The 21,040-nt window shown below is 36.2% G+C and overlaps 1 protein-coding gene across 1 annotated transcript; it reads right to left on the bottom strand.

Moving 5' to 3' along the window:
• Nucleotides 1-525: 525 nt before the first annotated feature.
• Nucleotides 526-14,319, bottom strand: LOC114313181 (glycerol-3-phosphate acyltransferase RAM2-like). The gene is made up of 3 exons (XM_082894459.1): nucleotides 13,708-14,319; nucleotides 2,293-2,674; nucleotides 526-1,302 (listed from the first exon to the last, which is right to left on the bottom strand). The coding sequence occupies exons 1-3, from the start codon at nucleotides 14,317-14,319 to the stop codon at nucleotides 785-787; spliced, it is 1,512 nt and encodes a 503-aa protein (XP_082750585.1). The 3' UTR covers nucleotides 526-784.
• Between the last annotated feature and the right edge of the window lie 6,721 nt (nucleotides 14,320-21,040).

Genomic DNA, 21,040 nt, shown 5'->3' with positions numbered 1-21,040 from the left:
GTGGATTCCATGTTAAGTACCTATATAAATTAATTACCACTCATATAACCCAATATGTCCGTGTATAGCCTTTAATTCGGCGTCACCGATCGACAATGTCAAAGTTAAATGAATAGATAATTAATTTATACAAGCCTCTCAGGTCAAAGGAAAATAAGCGTATTGTAATAGAATTACCTTTTAAACTGATAGTGATCATTCCATAGGTGTTCTTAAAACCGATTCTGTTCAGTGCATGTACTTATTGCATAACACCCACCTATTTGCTTAAGGTCACTACCTCAATGATGGAGTTAATCATTCTATCATATAGCAGCAAAACAGGTGTAGGCCATAGTAGTGCGACGCCCAATCAACATCCATAGCCTAGAACATTAATTGGGTCTACAAGGCACCAAAAAATCATAACTCTCAGCTTTTGGTTCATTAACCATTAGCATGTTTTTCTACAATGTTACCCAAGGGACTTTATGTTCACATCATATGTAACATTAAATATAACATTACCCATAATAACATACAAAATGCAAAATATAAAATGCTAAGCAATTTATATAATCAATTAATAAAGTCAATACATTGGTTTTTGAAGGCACAAATGCTAACACAAACAAAGCCTTATAAAATTTGCATTTATTTCCAGATTCATTCCTACAAACATACAAGTTTGAATGACAAATATATATCCTTCTCCCTTTGTTACATAAAGTACTATAATTTCTTCCTATTGAAGTTCAAACATGCATGAAATTAACCAAACTTCAAATTAAAAAAAAAAAAAAAACTAGCATCCCATTATTTTCTTGGCTTTGATCTGAGGTTTCTCTGGCACAGTACCATCAGTCCCAGCAAGTGCCCTATATTTATCCTTCCTAGTAAACGTTGTGCACTCATAGGACAGAGTGGCTGCAATGACCCTTTGTATATAATTGGCCACTTCATGACTAGTCTTCCCAGAACTACATGTTAACTCCTTTGGCAACTTGTTCAAGAACGTTACTTCATAGGCAGGGCTAGGGTTCATGAAGAAGTAAAAAGGGTCCATCCCTTTCCACCCTCTTGCTGTCGTCCCATGGAACATGCTCATCCTGTTCACCATTGCCACCGGCACGAGCTGGTCGGTCAACTCTGCAAACAATGCCGAGAACCTAAGAAGAAATGGTTCACGACAAGTGGTTCCCTCCGGGCATATGGCTAGGTCGCCGTCTTCTAGAAGCTTCTTGATCATGGAGGCATCAGTGGCACGGTCTCGAGTTAGCCGGACGGTCTTGATGGGGGAGATGATCTCGGAGAGCCTAGAGACTGTTTGGCAGTCTCTATATAAGTTAATTTTTTGATAAAAAAAAAAAAGCTTAAATTAAAAAGTCTGTTTGGTTAATTGGTTAATGACTAGAGCTTCTTTCCAGTCAAGTTCGGATAGGCCAGATTTTCAGTAATTTAATTTGTTCATTTTGTATGTGTAATTTGTTAATGAAAAAATCAAATAAAAATGATCATTGTAGTTATATCATTTTATTATATTTATTTTTAAAAAATAGATCATTTGTTTTCAAAATCATTCTTAGGCCTCGTTTGGTAACAGGCCGGTTTAGTTAAAAAATCAAAAAGTTGCTAAAAAAATCAAAAAGTCAACAATCCATACCAAAAAGTCAAAAATTCTTTTTTCTCTCTACTTTTTACATATCTTTTCGTAAAAAGTCAAAAAGTCATCCCAAACATACTAGTTTTTTTAGCTCATATTTTAACTAAATAGTCAAAAAATTACTAAATTAACATGTTCCCAAATGAGGTGTTAATGTCTATTTTTTTGAAAACAAAACATGAAAAACAAAATTTGACTACAATTATCCAATCAATTTTATTTTTTTATTATTTATAAACGATTCACGTGTAGAGACTTACAAAATAAACGAATTATTATCAAAATAGATTGTGTAGTGGGTCTCATCGAGACGAACTAGATAGTTGAGTCCACATTTGTGGACTATGGAGCCGCTCTCCTCTTTGTTAATTGGTTAAAATAAGCAATTTCTCTATTCAAAACAGCTTTATTATTATTATTTTTTTTTTGATGTATCAATAAAATTGTTAAAAGAAGATTTTAATTTTTATATTTTGAAAAATTCCATCATGTCCTTTAAGTTATGTTTACAAGGTTCCACAACTATAAAGATAATACGTAATTTTAAACTAAAAAACAAAATTTTGTCCATAACAATTTATTTATTTAACAATTATTGGTGGCACCAATTTTTTTAGATTCTAAAAAGTAAAAAAAATATTAAAAAATACCTGAGTACGTGACAGCAGGAATAGGGCGGCCGAGGGCGGTGGAGAGGAAAACAGGGTCGAGAAGGGTTCTATGGGAGCAAATGAAGAGGACACCGGATTGGCTAGAAGATTTGTTGACCGGAGGTGGTGGGTTGCCCTTGACGGTGACCCGAACGCCGAGTGCCCAGAAGGCATAGTAAACGAGGGGCATCGGGAGAAGTGCCCCAGCGGCAATTCGGAGGCAAGCTAGAAGGAAGCCTAGGGGGATCCAAAGAATGGTGAGGAGTGCCATTAGAGGAGTTGGCTTTTGGACAAGGCGCCCATCGTGGAAGATGATGGGTTTTGGTAGCTTGTCACTTGTTACGGCCTTCACCTTTGGGTTTGGTGGCACAATGTAACCCTCCTACATTAATTTCAAACTTTGTTGTTTATTTATATACAAGCTAAATAATATATAAATAAATTTTTTTATATAAATGATGTGAGATTTGCATTTATTAAATTTAAATCAAAAGAATATTTTTCTGTCAATATTCCACTAGGGTGTAATTACTCCCAAATAAATAAATAAACTTTCATTTAGTGCACTTTTTTTTTTCTTTAACAACTTTAATAACGTGACTGCAAAAAAAAATTCATTTCCTTTCTCTCAAACTGTAACATCATTATTGCTTAAGAAATCATCCATACACTTAGATCCAAAAAGGGCAAACAGGGTGGCATGATTTTTAAAATTGATCTTGAAAAAGCATATGACAATGTTTCTTGGTCATTTATGCATGACATGCTGGTTGATTTTAATCTGAATCAACAGTGGATTGATCTTATTATGAACTGTGTGACTAAGGTTAGATCTTCTGTTCTCTGGAATGGCGAACGGGTGCATGAGTTCCATCCTAAGAGGGGTCTCCGTCAAGGTGAACCCCTCTCCCCATATCTCTTTGTCTTCTGTGTGGAAAGGCTCTCTAATTTGATTACTACTAAAGTTAGTAGTGGTGAGTGGAAGGGTGTCAAAGCATGTTCTAGAGGCTCTGCCATCTCACATTTGTTTTTTGCCGATGATCTCCTACTTTTTGCTAAGGCTGATAATAGTAATTGGGAAACCATTTTGAAAGTGTTAAATCACTTCAGTGATTGCTCGGGTTTGAAAGTCAATCTTGCTAAATCCAAAATCTTTGTTTCTCTAAACCTGCCTCCGGCTAAAGCTAGGTTTTTTAGCAATAAGTGTGGTATCCCCCTTACTCAAGATTTGGGTAAATACCTTGGTATCCCACTTCTGCATAATAGGGTGAGCAGAGCCCACTTCTCATCTATTTTTGAGAAGCTACAAAAAAGATTGACGAGTTGGAAAGCTTGTATGCTTTCGGTTGCTGGGAGGGCCACTCTTATTAAGTTTGTAAATTTTGTTCTCCCCGCTTATATAATGCAAACTATGGATGTACCCTCAAAGGTGTGCAAAGACCTGGATCAACTGAATAAGAACTTTCTTTGGGGTGATGTGGGCACCTCTAAGAAAGTCCATTTGGTTAAGTGGGATTTGGTCTGTAAGAGCAAAAAAGTGGGTGGTCTTGGTAATAGAAAAACCAAGTACAACAATATTGCCTTACTGTCTAAGCTGGGTTGGAAACTTATTAATGGTGAGCCGTGTCATTGGGGCACTGTTTTGAAAGCTAAATACCTCAATGGGGAATCTCTTCTTAACTATTCTAGTAAGAGAAGGGCCTTCCACACTTGGAGGGGCATTCTTAAAACCCGTGCTACTATTTTGAAAGGCTGTAAGTAGAGCATTGGTGATGGGTCTAAGGCCTCTATCTGGTTTGATTGGTGGTGTGGTGAGGGTCCTTTGGCTTCTCTTTTTCCTCACCCTAACCTCATCAATTCAGATAAGGTGAAGACTATCTTGGATGAGGTAGGAAGGTGGGATATTGATAAAATCTCCACCACTTTGCGTAGGGAGGCTTTGGACCTTATTTTGCAGGTTCACCTTCCTAGGTTTGTTACCTTTCCTGATTTACCGCATTGGAAAGGCTCTAGTTGTGGTATTTTTACTACTACTTCAGCTTATGATTTGGTTTGTGACACTGAGGTGGAATCTATTAATTGGCTTTGGCTTTGGAAATTGAAGCTTCCTCAAAAACTCAAGGGATTTCTTTGGTTAGCTTTGCATCATAGATTGTTGACTAATGAATTAAGAGTCCGAAGGGGGCTGTTTGACTCTGCTGTTTGTGTGAGTTGTGGGGATCAACTGGAGGATGTTGATCATATTTTCAAAAATTGTCCCAAAGCTTGTTCTATTTGGGTCAATTTAAACTGTGCAAGTTGGTTGTTTAACTGCAGGCATCTCTCCTTTAATTCTTGGCTAGAATCAATTTTGAAGGCTAAGTATTCACCTGTTATTGGCCATACAACCTTTGTTGTTACTTTGTGGCAAATTTGGAAAAACCAAAATCAGTTTATTTTTGAACATGTTCACACTCCTTGGCAGCACAGTATCTTTTCTATCTTGAGATATGCTTCTGATATAAAAGATGCTTTTAAACATTCTTTTGCTCTTCCTTTATATGACAGATTGGTTGTGTGGACTCCCCTTGTTTCAGGAACTTTAAAAATGAACACGAATGGAAGCGCCAGAGGTGACCCAGGAGATGACGGCTTTGGTGGTTTGATCCACGATGAGAAAGGAATCTAAATTTGCGATTTCTACGGGAAGCTTACGAACTGCTCGTGCATTGAAGCAGAAATTTGGGCCATATATCGTGGTTTGACAATTGCTTTTGAAAAGGGTTACAAGGATCTGATCATAGAAACTGACTCCATAGATGCCATTGACATGCTAAAGGAGAAAGTTGAGGTTATTTCTTCTTTTGCGCAGCCTGGTGGAGGACTCGAAGTTTCTTATCCGAAGATGTGGCTACACTCTCCAACACGTTTTGAGGGAGGGTAATCTGAGTGCTGATGGCCTGGCTAAGATGGGTGCTGATCAAGATGAACCTCTTGTTGTTATGGAAGATGCCCTGGATGGCATCCGCAGTCAAGTTATGGCGGACATGATTGGGCGCTGTTCCCGTAGGCCCCTTCTATTCCATAAGCTGTTTTTGTTTTTTGTTATTTTTTTTTCCTCTGTTTATCTTTCTACTTTCCGATGTACCCAAAAAAAAGAGAGTAAAGGTTGGCTTTCCTTGCCTAATGTGCTAAGGTTTTATCTCTTCTGTTTGTTGGAGGTTTTCTTGGGTGTGTTTTTTTTCTTGCCTTCTATCTGATTTATTGTGTTTTGGTTGGTTTATCCCTCGTTTTCTTTTCTTTCTTTTTTTTTTCTATTTTGTTTTCTACTTCTATTTGTGGATGCCATGGTGGAGGCCCTAGCCAATGGGTTTGAGCATTACTGAGGATGAAGAGGATTTGGTGGTCTTGGATGATGAGGATTTCATGGGGTTTTACGGACACCCTGAGGTGGTCAAATGCAGGGATTATTGGGAACTCTTGCGCCGGCTTCATGATGGCAGTAATCAACTGTGGTTATGTGCCAGAGATTTTAACGAAATTCTTTTTGATTCAGAGAAGTACGGGATGACTATTCGTAATAGATCACAGATGGAGGCTTTACGTCTGGTTTTGAGTGATTATCATCTCTTTGATGTGGGTTTTCTTAGAGGGAAGTTTACATGGTGCAATAATCGAGTCTCAGGTTTGGTTTGGGAGCGTCTTGATAGGGGTTTGGTGAATGATGAGTGACAAGCCTTATTCTCTGAAGCCAATCTTCATACTCTTGTGAGTTCGATGTCTGACCATTCTCCTATTCTTGTGGATTGCTTTGGATCACGTTTAGTAAGATCTCATAATGGCCCTCATTGTGGGAGAGTTTATTGGTTTGAAGAGATGTGGTTGTGGGAGGAAGCGTGTGAGAATGTGGTTGCCAATTGTTGGGTTGGTAATGATTCTAGCGCCAACGTAGATGTCTTACAAAGAAACATTGCTTAGGCTAGTATTACGCTGAAAGGGTGGAGTCGTACCCATTTTGGACATCTTCAAAAACAGTTAGGGGCAAAAACATCACGCCTTGAATGGTTGCGCTCGCAACCAGATTTGTCTGAAGATATGTCCTCAGAAATTTAGATTTTGTGTAAGGAAATTGATGAGATTTTGGAGTGTGAGTCTGTCATGTGGTCTAAACGGTCTCAGGCCAATTGGTTGTGGAATGGGGACCAAAATACTTCATTTTTTCATGCTAAAGGCATCAGAAAAAGCGAATTCAGATAGTAATGGGAGATGGGTTTTAGCAGATTTGGATATTAAACATGTAGGTGCCGTTTGGTAACACTTACGTTTTCAGTTTTTTGTTTATATTTACAAAAATTTAAAAAACTCAGATAAAAACTTGTTTGGTAAAATTTTTGATTTATAAATCAGTGGTTTCAGTTTATAAATTTGGCCAAAAATAAAAATACAAAAAATGTGTTTTCGTTTTGAGTTTTGAGTTTTTTTTTTTACCACCCAACACTAGCCACCACCTGCTACCACCACCCACCGTCGACCACCACCTGCCACCACCACTCACCACCCACCTGCCACCACCACTCGTCACCACCACCCACTCCTCGCCACCACCACCACCACTACCTATTACCCACCTGTCATCCACCCGCCACCACCCACCACTCGCTACTACCATCCACCGCTTGCCGCCACCACCCGCCACCCACCACCCCCAGCCACCTGCCACCCATCCGCCACCACCACCCACAACCAACCACCACCACCACCACTATCACCCACCACCCAACCGCCACCCACCTGCCACCACCACCATCACTACCCACCACCACCACCACCACCACCCACTCGCTACCACCTACCACCTACCACACGCCACCGTCACCCACCCACCCATCACCACCACCACCCGCCACCTACCCGCCACCACCCACCACCACCCGCCATCCGCCACTCACCTGCCACCACCACCCACCACCCGCCACCACTACCCACTCGCTACCACCTACCACCGTCACCCACCCACCATCACCACCCACCACCCACTTGCCACCACCCACCACCACCCGCCATCCGCAACCCATTTGCCACCACCACCCATCACCCGCCACTACAACCACCACCCACCACCCGCCACCCTTACCCACCCGCCACCACCCACCACCACCCGCCATCCGCCACCCACTTGCCACCACCACCACTACCACCCACCGTCACCATTTTCCACCATCGTCTTCCGTAGTGCAGATCCTCTCCTTGCAAAGCCAAACTTGCGAGCGTCCTTGTAACGGCTGAGATCAGCCGTTACACATCCAACGGCTGAGATTAAAAAAAAAATGAAATTTCAGATTCCAAACCAGAGCTTCTCTGAATAACCAAATCTCTTTCCTTCATATATATACATCATCATCATCATCACTCTCTCTCTAGAAATTGCATTTGGGTCTCACACAAAACCTCCATTAATGGAATCCTCATCACCAATCTCAATTCAACAGCCTTTCCACCAAGACCCAAATCCCGAATCCTCCCCAAAACCACAACCCCCTCGTTCCGTGAAGACTTATTTTGTTTCCCACCTCAAATCCTCCGAACGCAAAGCTCTCCAAGAGCTTAAAGACAAGCTCATGGCTTCTCATGGTCCAGACTCCATATGGGCCATCTCTCTCCTCTCCAATGACAACAAATCAGATGTGATTCTCCTCAAATTTCTCCGAGCCAAAGACTTCACTGACTCGCTCCAAATGCTTCTCAAGTGCCTCCAATGGCGAAAAGATTTTTATATATTTGGTTAACACAGTTGATTCGAATTCGATTCATATTCATTGTTGAAAAAATTTTGGAGCAGAGAGTTGAAAGAAAAATGAAAAACGAAGAGAAAGCTCGGTCTCTGTTTGGAATCTCACTCTCTGTCAGACCCATTTGGCATCAATTCCTCATTTGCTCTTCTGGGTTCTTCTTCGGTTTAAATTTCATTTTTTTTTTTAATCTCAGCCGTTGGATGTGCAACGGCTGATCTCAGCCGTTGCAAGGACGCTCGCAAGTTTGGCTTTGCAAGGAGATGATCTACACTCCCGTCTTCTGCCGCCACTTGTCACCACTTGCCATTTCTTACTCTTTTTTATATTTTTAAATTTTTTTAAACATTTTGTCAATTACCAAACGCATTTGTAGTTTATGTTTTTCTAAAAATAAACAAAAAATAAACAAAAATCAGTTTATAAAATTTTTGTAAATATAAACTGAAAACGTAAACGTTACCAAACACACCCGTAGCATTGGATTATTTTGGTGACCTTTTCAAGAGCTCCTGTTCAAATTCTAGGACGGATTTTCTAGAGGCTGTATCTGTTGTTGTCTCTAGGCCATGAATTTTAGCTTAACTGCTCCGTTTACGGACGATGAATTAAGAGGTGCTCTATTTCAAATGCATCCCACAAAAGCTCCTGGGCCTGAGGGTAAGCCGGCTTTATTTTTTCAAAAATTTTGGCATATCACTAGCAAGTCTGTTTGTGGTGCAGTTTTGGGGTTCTAAATGAGGGGCAGGATGTTAGTTTGTTGAATGAAACTTTTATTGTGTTAATTCCGAAGGTGAAGGAACCTAACTCATTTGCATAATTCCGACTTATTAGTTTATGTAATGTGGTCCATAAAATAATTTCAAAGGTACTTGCAAACTGACTCAAAATGGTGCTTCCATCAGTAATCTCAAAATCTCATAGTGCCTTTGTGCCTGGACAACTCCTCACTGATAATGTTCTCATTGCTTTTGAAAATTTTCACTGGCTCAAAAATCATCTAAATAGGTCCGATGGTTATATGGCTTCGAAGTTTGACATGAGTGAGGCCTATGATCATGTTGAGTGGCTATTTTTGGAGAGCATTTTCGTGCGTTTGGGTTTTGCTCTAAGTTTTGTTGCATTAATTATGAAATATGTGTCTTCTGTCTCCTATTCGGTGTTCATCAATGGTGTGTTATCTCAACGCTTCTACCCCTTACAGGGATTGCGACAATGTGATCCCATTTCTCCATATTTATTTATCCTTGTGCTTGAAGCCCTCTCATGCATGATAAATAGAGCGGTTGGGCACCGGTTGTTATCCGGTGTGGTTTTGAGTCATTCGGGCCCACAGGTGTCACGTCTCTTTTTTGTTGACGATAGCTTGGTATTTGCAAAGGCGTCTATTGATGAAACCCAAGTTTTGTCGCGAATTTTGAGTGATTTTGAGGAGGCATCGGCCCAAAAAGTCAATTTGGCTAAGCCTTCATTATTTTTTAGCAAGAATTTTGATGACCAATCTAAACGAGCCCTTTTTGATCTGCTGGGTGTGGAAGCTTTGGTAACAAATGGGAAGTACTTGGGTATGCCCACTTTTGTTGGAAAATCAAAGATGGAGGTTTTTGGGTATATCAAGGCTAATATTTGGAAGCGATTAAATGGTTGGAAAGAAAAGTTCTTGTTGGCTGCGGGACGTGATATTTTGATTAAGGCTGTCGCACAAGCCATTCATGTTTGCATCATGTCTTGTTTTATGCTTCCAGCGGGCCTTTGTCATGAGATTGATTCAATGATCAGTCAATTTTGGTAGGGACAACGTGAGGAAGAAAAGAAGATACATTGAGTTCCGTGGACCAAACTTTGTTTGCCGAAACAGAACGGCGGGTTGGGTTTCCGAAGTTTGGTGGCTTTTAACAAGGCGATGCTTGCAAAACAGGTTTGGCGTCTTCTCAAGCATCTTGACTCTTTGGTGGAGCGATTGCTTAAATCTTGATATTTTCCTATATCCAGTGTTTTGGAAGCTTCATTGGGATGTAATCCATCTTTAACTTGGTGAAGTATTCATGGGTCACGATCTCTCTTACAAGCTAGATTGCGATGGAGGATTGGTGATCGTCGAACAAGCAAGGTTTGGGGGGAATGAATGGATTCCACGTCCGTCGTCTTTCTGTCTTATTGTTCCACCCTTGGCCTTGATGTCGGATACTACTGTTTCAGTTTTAATTGATAGGGATTGGGGCTGCTGGAATGAGGAGGTTATCGTATCTCTGTTTTCTCCGCTTGACATTCCCAAAATTCTTGCCATTCCACTTTGTCAAAGTTGGCTCGAGGATACTCTTGTTTGGCATTACTCAAAGAATGGGATTTTTTTTGGTCAAGTCAGCATATCATTTCGAGTTGGCGAGAACTAATATTGACACGAGTGCGGGATCTTCGGAGGAATGGATGATTCTATGGTATTTTGGAAGATGGTTTGGAGTTAAAAATTTTGTCAAAATTCGTGTGTTTGCATGGAAAGCTTGTCTCAGCATTCTGCCTGTTAAAGCAAATCTAATTCAGAAACGCATCCCTATTAGTGGTTGCTGTGAGGTTTGTTGTAAAGGAGTAGAAACAGTGCACCATTGTTTATTTGGGTGTGAGTTTGCAGAACGGGTTTGGATGGCTGCGGGTCTAGATCATTTATGGCAGATGGGTTTGACAAGTGATTTCTTTGATTGGGTTTGGCAGATTTCTCTGTCCCATGGTTCTGAAGTTTTGAGTCTTGTGTTTTCGATGTGTTGGGGCATTTTACATCTCAATCAGATGATTTTTGCAAAGTCCAAGAGGTGGGTTGAGGCTATGGCGTCCATTGCGCTTAATCGTTTTTCGGATTTTATTCATGCTCATCTAAATCTTTCTCGAATGCCCACTTTGGTTTCTTCGGTTGTTTGGTTGCCACCGGCTGTGGGGGTTTATAAGCTGAATTTTGATGGTGCTGTAGGTAGAGCACAGCATGTGTCAAGTCTAGGCGCAATTGCACATAATAATTTGGGCCAAGTAATGGCCTCTCTATCAGAATAGGTGGGACTGATCTCAGATGTAGATTTCTTGGGGGCGAAAGCAGTGTTAAAAGCTGTTTGGTTTGCTCGCAAGCTTGGTCTAGTAGATGTTCACTTGGAGGGGGATTCGTTGACATTGGTTAATGCTATTATGAGTGATAGTTGTGCTGATTTTGAGTTAGCTGGTTTGGTTCTATTGTTATGGAAATTCATCAAGCTTTGTGCTCGTTTCGTTTCTATACAACAAGCCATGTTCGACGGACGGGGAATGAGGTAGCTCACTGGTTGGCCAGATTGGCTATCTCAAATTTGAGTTTGCGTGTTTGGATGGAAGAGGTTCCACCCTCAGTCGCTTGGTCTGTCCGTCTCGATGTTATTACTTCTTGATTCTCTGTTTTTCTTTTGTTTCTGTTATTGTAGGTTTCTTGTTGCTCCGTTTTCTGATTACATACACTATCTAAAAAAGACTTATAAACGTGATTTATTATTGCAAAATGTTACTGTCACATCATTTTGGTTTGTATAGAGTTTATGTATATTGATTATTTTTGTTATGTGCATAACCTCTATGGTATTAGGTTTCTTGTTTTTAATTTTTTTTTCTCTGCCAAAATTATCCACTCTCAATTATAGAATCATGTGTTGTGATTTTTGTATTTCAATATTCTTAAATGACTATAATTAAAATACTTTGAGATGTAAAGGATTTAGAGATAGGATGCAAGTGAACATGTTATTTGAAATGGTGTACAAAAATATATATACATATAATTTTCTTTTATTTACTAATGATGTACAATTTTTCTTATTAATATATAAAGCTTATAAGATTTAATAGATTATATAGCACTATTTTATTGTAGTTTAATTTTTGGGTAAATTACACTTACAGCTCTTGAGGTTTGAGTTTAATATATATCACCTCTTGACATTTGAAAAATTACACTGACTCCTCTGTCATTGTAATTATTTAGACGGAATTAACGTTTGTATCAAAAAGACATTGAATTGATACACACTCTATTTTCTTACTTTGCTTTACTTTTGCTTCTTTTTTTTTTTCAATGTAATTTTTTATATTTTTCTATTAGGAGTTGTTGCCTTTTATATAAAAAAAAAAAAAGTTTATGAAATGAGACTATTAACTATAGGGGTGAGCATGTAATTTTTATAATGTCAAGAGATGAGATGTAATCGAACTAAATCTTAAGGGGTGCCACTGTAATTTACCCTTAATTTTTCTTACAACAAAGTTTTCTATTTATTAACTTCTACCACACATGAATACTTTTTTGCATACCCTCTTGCTTGGGGTTTTACTTATCACACCCTATTGTTTTTTTTTTTTTTGTTTTTGTTTTTGTTTTTGTTTTGTTTTGTTTTTTTCTCTAGATTTTTATATTTTATTCTTTTATGTTTAGACAGCTTAAATGATAAGATACCTATTTACACACATTTTAGGATAATTCCAAAATCAATTAATAATACTAGTAATCTAGGAACTTTGAAAGATCTTGGCTCACCTAGGTAAAATTTGTCTAAACATTAATTACGAGGCCATCTTTCACATGATTCTAAAGTTTTTAAATATTGGGTAGAGAATTGTACATATGCTCATCACAAATTTCATATATTTATAATTTGAATCTTGCGTTATTTTAGTTTCTTATGTGTAAATAATTTATTGAAAAAATATTAGATTAATATGATAATAGTAGAAACTCAATTTCAATATATTTATTTCAAAAAGAATAGACAACATATATAATTTTCAATTGAAAGTATATGTCAATATTATTAACACAAATATGATAAAATTATTAATTAATATATTATCATATCAATTTAATTGTTTTTCTTGAATAATTCATACACAGGAGTCCAAAAAATGGACAAACCGAATTATCAAAATAGGACGGTGAGTCCGCAAAGTTTTTTCTCAAATATTTTATAAATTTTAAATTATGTTTTCCAACATGTAAATTTGTAATTGTGTATATATGCACATAACTAAAGTATAAAAACTATACTATAAGACTAAAATTTATTTTAAGTGCCACTGTGACACTCAAAATGAATTTCAAGAATAAAAATTATTTTGTATTTTGTATGTGATATAATGAGAATCTTAGGGGAAATTATTTAATAATTTTGAAATATCATGTGGTTATATTTCAAGCAAATCACCAATTATTTAGCCTTCGTATTATTTCTCCATCCCCAACATAAATCGTGGATCCCTACTTTTCTCTACTAATCAAAATCTTATGGAGTATCACGTCTCCAAACTCTAGGAATACTGAACAATCACCCGAATCTTACCTTACAACCATGTAAGGAAGAGAGTTTCAATGGGTGCTAGTTCTATTTATGGAGAAATTATTCAATATTTCCGAAGTAGTAAGTGTATGTATTCTCTAACTAATCATTTTAATATGTCTCCTCATATTCCCTAATTACCTAACACAATACCTCACCTACTCACATTTTTCAGCAATCATAATACTATAAAATATCATGTATTCATGCTCAGGGATTACTGAATAATTACCCCTATTTATGTATAATTACTGTTTCTATTTTGTCTGAAAAAATATATATATATGATGAGTAGTAAGTTGGCAAACCTTGCACAAAGCCATGAAGGGAATATCAGTATGCCTATCCCCAAGCCCAATCTCAGGATTAAACTCTCCAAAAGCCTTCTTAAGAGCATCAGCTTTATGCTTACCCACAAGCACACCAGGCTGAACAACAAACCCAGTAGCCCTCCCTTTATAAATCTCAATCTCAGTCCCCAAAACCATATCAGCTCCCAAAAACTCCTTCAAAAACCCTTCCACCATAACCCTCGGATTCGCCGTCAGCACGCACCGCCTCCCACACGACGAAAACACCCGCCACGAATCCGGATGCAGGTCCCCGGAGTAAAACTTCGGCAAAACAGCCTTTGCCACCGACTCGATATCCAAAACCCTCATTCCGGCAAAGGCTGCGAAGATGAGGACTTGAATTCCTGCGGATTCGGAGACGAAGTAGTAGAGAATTCCGGCGAGAGGTGAGGCTACGAGCAAGAAAAGAAGCCGGAGAACGCCTCCGACCTCGAAAGCAACTAAGGCGAAGTAAGGGAATGAGCTGTGACCTCTGAGTAAGGTTCCGTCCATGTCGGCCACCACGGTGTGCTTTTCGCGGCCAATGGAGGGGCAGTTTTCGACAGTTGGGAAGTTTGGTATGGCCATTGTTGTGGGGATTGGTTTTGAGGAAATAAAATTTATTGAAGTTTAATTTTGATTATGGTTTTGAGAGATGGGTATTTATAGGAAGGGAAATTATTCAATCTTCATTCAATATGTCTCGCCACCTCATATTTCTCAATCACTCAAAACAATATCCAACTACATACCTTTTTCATTCATCACAATGCTATGAAATACTACGGGTCTATATTTCATCAGAATTACTGAATAATTATCTTATAAGTTGAGGGGATGGGATGGGACAAAAATGAGGAAGGTGGCGCCGAGATTTCCAAAAGGAAATTGGCGGCCGCTGAAATCGGGTGTCCATTTCTTGTTTTTGAAGGAAGAGGGAAGGGTGAGTTGTGTGTGCTCCGTTTGTGTTTCATTGTTCGAATCGCCCTTATCTGTCTTGTTCTTGTCTTGTGTTGTTATTCACTCACAATCTTCTTGCATGATTTCATTCACAATTAAAATAAGAGATTAACAAAGGAAAATGCTTGAAATCTCTAAAGTATAGTTTATTCAATTGAAAGATGTTACGTATAATTTTATTTTTCATTTTATTTTGTTACTTTAAGATATAAGTGGGTAAATCTTATATATATTTATTAAAGGTGTAAGCCCATTCAATGGGTGTGCTTAAAATATAAATTTTAATTTTAAATATATTTTTTATATTGTTTAAGTGATGAATGTGTTTTTTAGTAAGTTAAGTGAATATCTAACGTTCAAGTCTTGTGCCCTTCTTTTAATTATTATTTTTAATTTTTTTCTTTTTAAATGAAAAAATTAACACTTGACGCAAAAATAGAAAGCAGCTTGGCAAAAGAAGATAAGGAAGTTCATGAACATTGAGTGAGGTGTTCACTTTTAAAATAATAGTATAGATGAATGTGAATGTAATCTTATTTCTTATCTCATTTTCTCACTCTAAAATACAAATGAATGGTTTCATATATATATATATATATATATATATATGTATGATATGGATCTCATTACTTTATATCTAAGAGAGAGAATAAAAAAAAAGTAGGAAATAAGATTATGTATAATATTTTTTTATTTTTTTTTTGTCAATCTATATAAGACTAGGAGTTGAACTTGAGACTAGGGGTGTGTATAATACCGCCGAAACTGCAAAACCACACCGCACCGAACCGCATCGCCAAGGCAAATTTGTTATTATTTGCCAATCGAATCGCCGATTTTTGATAAGAAAAATGGCAAATTCTAGTGACACTTTTATCAATTCGCCGATTTCTATTTTTCTTCCAAACCGCACCGACCCGCACCGCTATTAAATCATCACTACAACAAAAACATACTTTAGTGGCACTATACTAGTAGCATATTTTTAGAAAATGCCACAAAAAATGATATTTAGTGGCACATTTTTGAAAAATGCCACAAAACGACAAACATAAAAGGCTCTAGTGACATTTGAATGAACAAGTGTCACAAAACTACAACAAAAACATACTTTAGTGGCACTACACTAGTGGCATATTTTTAGAAAATGCCACAAAAATGATATTTAGTGGCACGTTTTTGAAAAATACCACAAAACGATAAACATAAAAGGCTCTAGTGACATTTCAATGAACAAGTGTCACAAAACTATAACAAAAACACACTTTAGTGACATTATACTAGTGACATGTTCTTAGAAAATGCCACAAAAATAATATTTGGTGACACATTTAGATAAATGCCACAAAGCCACAAACATATAAGGCTCTAGTGGCATTTCAATAAAGAAATGTCACATCAATTTTATGGCATTTTATAAAATAATGACACAAAAAATTATGTTCGTGACATTTACCAACAGATGCCACTAAACTTTAGTAGCAATGGCATTTTTTAAAAAATGTCAGGACACTAGGTAGGTGCAAATTACTTTTTATGGCACTTAGGTGAAAAGTTTCATAAACAAATATTTTATAGCATTTTGAGAAATGCCGCTAAATCAAAAACTTTCCAAGCTTATAATGGCATTTTTGAAAAAACAAAAAATGCCAATATATTTTTAAAATTTTTACAATGCAGTAAATGATTAAAAATAAATAAATTAAACTCAATATACACTACAGGAAAAAGCATATTCGGCGACTAAATTTCCTGACCAAAAAAAATTTGGTCGCTGAAAGTATAGCTTTCAGCAACCAAAACAGCATTAGTAGTCAAAAGTAAAGCTTTTTGGCGACTAAACAATTTTAATAGCCAAAAGTCTACAATTGGCGATCAAAACTAAGTTTGGTCGCTGATTATATGGGTTTTAGTGACAAAAAATTTTTTTAGTAGTCCAAGGTAAAGCTTTTTGGCAACTAAAAAAATTTAGTAGCCAAAAGTCTACAATTAGCGACTAAAAATAAGTTTGGTCACTGATTATATGGGTTTTACCGACTAAAAAAATTTTAGTAGCCAAAAGTCTATAATTGGCGACTAAAAAATAAGTTTGGTCGCCAAAAGCGGTTATTTTTAGCGCGGGAGAGCTAAAATCCTAAGGCGGGAATTAAATTTTTTGGCGACCAAAATTTTGGTAGCTGAAAGTGCATCTTCGGTGACCAAATCCGATTTTGGTCTGCAAAAGTTAAGTTTTTTAGCAACTAAAAAACAATGAGTAGCCAAAAATATAGAATTGGCGACCAAAAAATATTTTTAGTCGCCAAAAGTGGTCTTTTTTTATTTTACTAGTAAATAGTTTATTTTACATAAATTATGTTCAATAAAATAATTATGTTTATACATATACTTTTATATTAATATAGATGTATGTACTATATAAATAATATATGTTGCATATATAATCATATGGTGCTATAGAGGTGTAGTGGGAAGAGTGTGGTGTATAAGGTTTATGGTGCGAGAGGTTGGCGGTTCGAGTCTCTGCAAGAGCGGATCAAATTGTTCTACAACGAATTATCGTCACGAATGGCACTTGATAACGTCACGAATAGTGCCTACCATGACATTAAAGTGTCACCGAAAGGTTTTAGTCTTGATGGTGTAATGACACTTATAAGTGTCACTAACTCTTTTTTTAATGGCGCTTGATAGTGCCACAAATAATAGCTACCATGACATTAAAATGTCATTAAAAGTTTTTAGCCATGATGGTGCAGTGACACTTGCAAGTATCTACCGTGGCACCGATAGAAGTGGCACTTGTTCAAAATGCCACAAGACCAAAAAATGTCATTAGAAGAATAGTTTTGTGGCACTTTCAAATGTCACTAAACTAAGAAAATGTTGTAGTGCATGTTTTATAAGATTCTAAAAATTCTTTTGTACTTAAGTTTGCTTGTTGTTCTATACCTTAGAATATAGTATTACATTACTGCTCGAGGGGAATTCAAGATGTCAGCAATCCAAAATAAAGTTAGATTCCAATTTACTTTTCAATCTTTTTTTTTTTTTCTGGCCATGTTGCAAACTTGCATCAGCTCACTTTTCAATCTAAATACTTTTCAACAGTAAACATTTTCAATACACTGTAAACCCTGAATGATATTAATTTTATGTATTGTATTTGATCATTGTAGCTTCCACAGATGCTTGTAATGAACTGATGGCATAGTCGTTGATATTATCATGTTGTTGCTACACTTACTGCATCAGAAGAAAACTTCGCAAGATGCTTAACATCACGGTATCTCTCATTTTTTTTTTTACTCTTTGATTTAAGTTTTGTAATTTGAATTATATTTTTTATAAACCGCCAATCCGCCCAAACCGCCAAGGCAAATCCGCCATTATTTGCCAACCGAACTGCCGATTTTTAATAAGGAAAATGACAAATTCTTGTGACACTTTTATCAATCCGCCACCCGCCATACGGTTTCTATTTTTCTCTCAAACTGCACCGACCCGCACCGCACACACCCCTACTTGAGACTACAACCACTTGCGCTCTTCAATTTGACCCACAATAATGTGATATGATAAATATCGCTTTTTGATTTGTACAAATTTAATCATATTGACCCAACTGTGTTGTCATATCATTGTAAGTGAATTTGTAAAAGGTTGTGGGGTTGCACCCTTCCATGTTTGTGTAATTTTTTTTCTTCCATTGGGATGTAATTTCCCCAATTTTAAATTATAGATCATTAGCATTTTTTATAACATAATTTGGATAAAATATATTTATTGTCGAATAAATAGCATTGGTAGTCTCTATATTTTTGCATTGGGTTATTTTGACCACTACAGTTTTAATTAGCTAAATTTTGACTTTTTAAAAAAAAAATTATCAATTTGGTCTAGTTGGCAATACCATTAGAGTTTTTTTATGAAAAATTATCACTAAGTTTGTTGAATTTAACTCATTAAGTTGGCCAAGTTCATAAATTTATCTCTAAAAGCATAACATATGTTGCTCATATGCATATTTTTCATTAAAAAAAATTAATAATTGTAATCAATTGGACCAAATTGAGATATAGTAAAAAAAATTCAGAGTTAAAATCGAGTCAAATAAAATTTCAAGTTCCAAAATTAAAGGAAAAAATTCATTTTGCCCCCTTAAGCCAGAGCACTTTACCACCTAATGGTTCAAATATAACCAGAAAACCCCATGTAATTTTAACCAAAGTGCAACCATTTATCCGTTAAACCCTATACTTTTGATTTTTGATTTTTTTTTCTTCTTTATCCTCTCTCATAAACGTAATTTATAATTTTTAACATTAATTCATTTAAATTACAAATTTAATTCTTAACTTTTTAATCTAATTTAATTTAGTTATATTTTAAATTAATTCTTAATTCTTATTTATTTCATATTTTAATTTAGTTATATTTTAAATCAATCTGTAATTGTATTTTAATTTAATTTAATTTTAATTAGCATCTTAATTTAATTTTAGGTTTGGAGAACATGGAATAAAATTATCTTTTTGTTATGTTAATTTTATTTTATTTTTTCAAAAAACAAACTCGCTTTAAAAATGGTGCACTACAACATTTTCTTAGTTTAGTGACATTTGAAAGTGCCACAAAACTATTCTTCTAATGACATTTTTTGGTCTTGTGGCATTTTGAACAAGTGCCACTTCTATCGGTGCCACGGTAGATACGAGTGCCACGGTAGATACTTGCAAGTGCCACTGCACCATCATGGCTGAAAACTTTCAATGACATTTTAATGTCATGGTAGATATTATTTGTGGCACTATCAAGCGCCATTAAAAAAAGAGTTAGTGACACTTGTAAGTGTCATTACACCATTAAGACTAAAACCTTTCAATGACACTTTAATGTCATGGTAGGCACTATTCGTGACGCTATCAAGTGCCATTCATGACGATAATTTGTTGTAGAACAATTTGATCCGCTCTTGCGGAGACTCGAACCGCCAACCTTCCGCACCATAAACCTTATACACCACACTCTTCCCACTACACCTCCATACCACCACATGATTATATATGTAACATATATTATTTATATAGTACATACATCCATATTAATATAAAAATATATGTATAAACATAATTATTTTATTGAACATAATTTATGTAAAATAAACTATTTACTACCAAAATAAAAAAAAAAAGAGACCACTTTTGGCGACTAAAAAATATTTTTAGTCGCCAATTCTATACTTTTGGCTACTAATTGTTTTTTAGTTACTAAAAAACTTAACTTTTGTCGACCAAAATCGGATTTGGTCGCCGGAGATGCACTTTCAGCTACCAAAATTTTGGTTACCAAAAACTTTTATTCCCGCCTTAGGATTTTAGTTCTCCCGCGCTAAAAATGACCACTTTTGGCGACTAAACTTATTTTTTAGTCGCCAATTGTAGACTTTTGGCTACTAAAATTTTTTTTGGCACCAAAAAGCTTTACTTTTGGCTACTAAAATTTTTTTAGTTGGTAAAACCCATATAATCAGCGACCAAACTTATTTTTAGTCGCCAATTGTAGACTTTTGGCTACTAAATTTTTTTAGTCGCCAAAAAGCTTTACTTTGGGCTACTAAAAATTTTTTAGTCACTAAAACCCATATAATCAGCGACCAAACTTAGTTTAGTTCGCCAATTGTAGACTTTTAGCTACTAAAATTGTTTAGTTGCCAAAAAGCTTTACTTTTGGCAACTAATGCTGTTTTGGTCGCTGAAAGCTATACTTTCAGCGACCAAATTTTTTTGGTCAGGAAATTTAGTCGCCGAATATGCTTTTCCTGTAGTGTGTATTGAGTTTAATTCATTTATTTTTAATCATTTACTGCATTTTAAAAATTTAGAAAATATATTGGCATTTTTTGTTTTTTCAAAAATGTCATTATAAGCTTGGAAAGTTTTTGACTTAGCGGCATTTTTCAAAATGCTATAAAATAATTTTTTATGACACTTTACCTAAGTGCCATAAAAAGTAATTTGCACCTACCTAGTGTCCTGACATTTTTTAAAAAATGCCGTTGCAACTAAAGTTTAGTGGCATCTGTTGGTAAATGTCACGAACATAATTTTTTGTGTCATTATTTTGTAAACTATCATAAAATTGATGTGACATTTCTTTATTGAAATGCCACTAGAACCTTATATGTTTTGTGGTTCTATGGCATTTTTCTAAAACATTTAATGCCAATTTTTATTTTGGTGGCATATTCTAAAAACATGCTACTAGTATAGTGTCACTAAAGTGTAAATTTGTTATAGTGACATTTTTGTTGTAGTGAAGTGACACTTTTTTTAATTGAAATGCCACTAGA

The sequence above is a fragment of the Camellia sinensis genome, chromosome 11 (genome assembly GCF_055761805.1).
Source record: "Camellia sinensis isolate YWXY chromosome 11, ASM5576180v1, whole genome shotgun sequence".
Classification (NCBI taxonomy): domain Eukaryota; kingdom Viridiplantae; phylum Streptophyta; class Magnoliopsida; order Ericales; family Theaceae; genus Camellia; species Camellia sinensis.
Note: the sequence above shows the minus strand (reverse complement) of the source record. Positions and strands in the feature narration are given on the sequence as shown.

Coding starts and splice junctions, on each gene's coding strand:
- LOC114313181 (XM_082894459.1), bottom strand. CDS start 14,319: ATGGCCATACCAAACTTCCCAACTGTCGAAAACTGCCCCTCCATTGGC. Junction 2,675..13,707: donor CCTTCATGGCTTTGTGCAAG/GTTTGCCAACTT, acceptor AAATTAATGTAG/GAGGGTTACATTGTGCCACC. Junction 1,303..2,292: donor TCCTGCTGTCACGTACTCAG/GTATTTTTTAAT, acceptor ACTGCCAAACAG/TCTCTAGGCTCTCCGAGATC.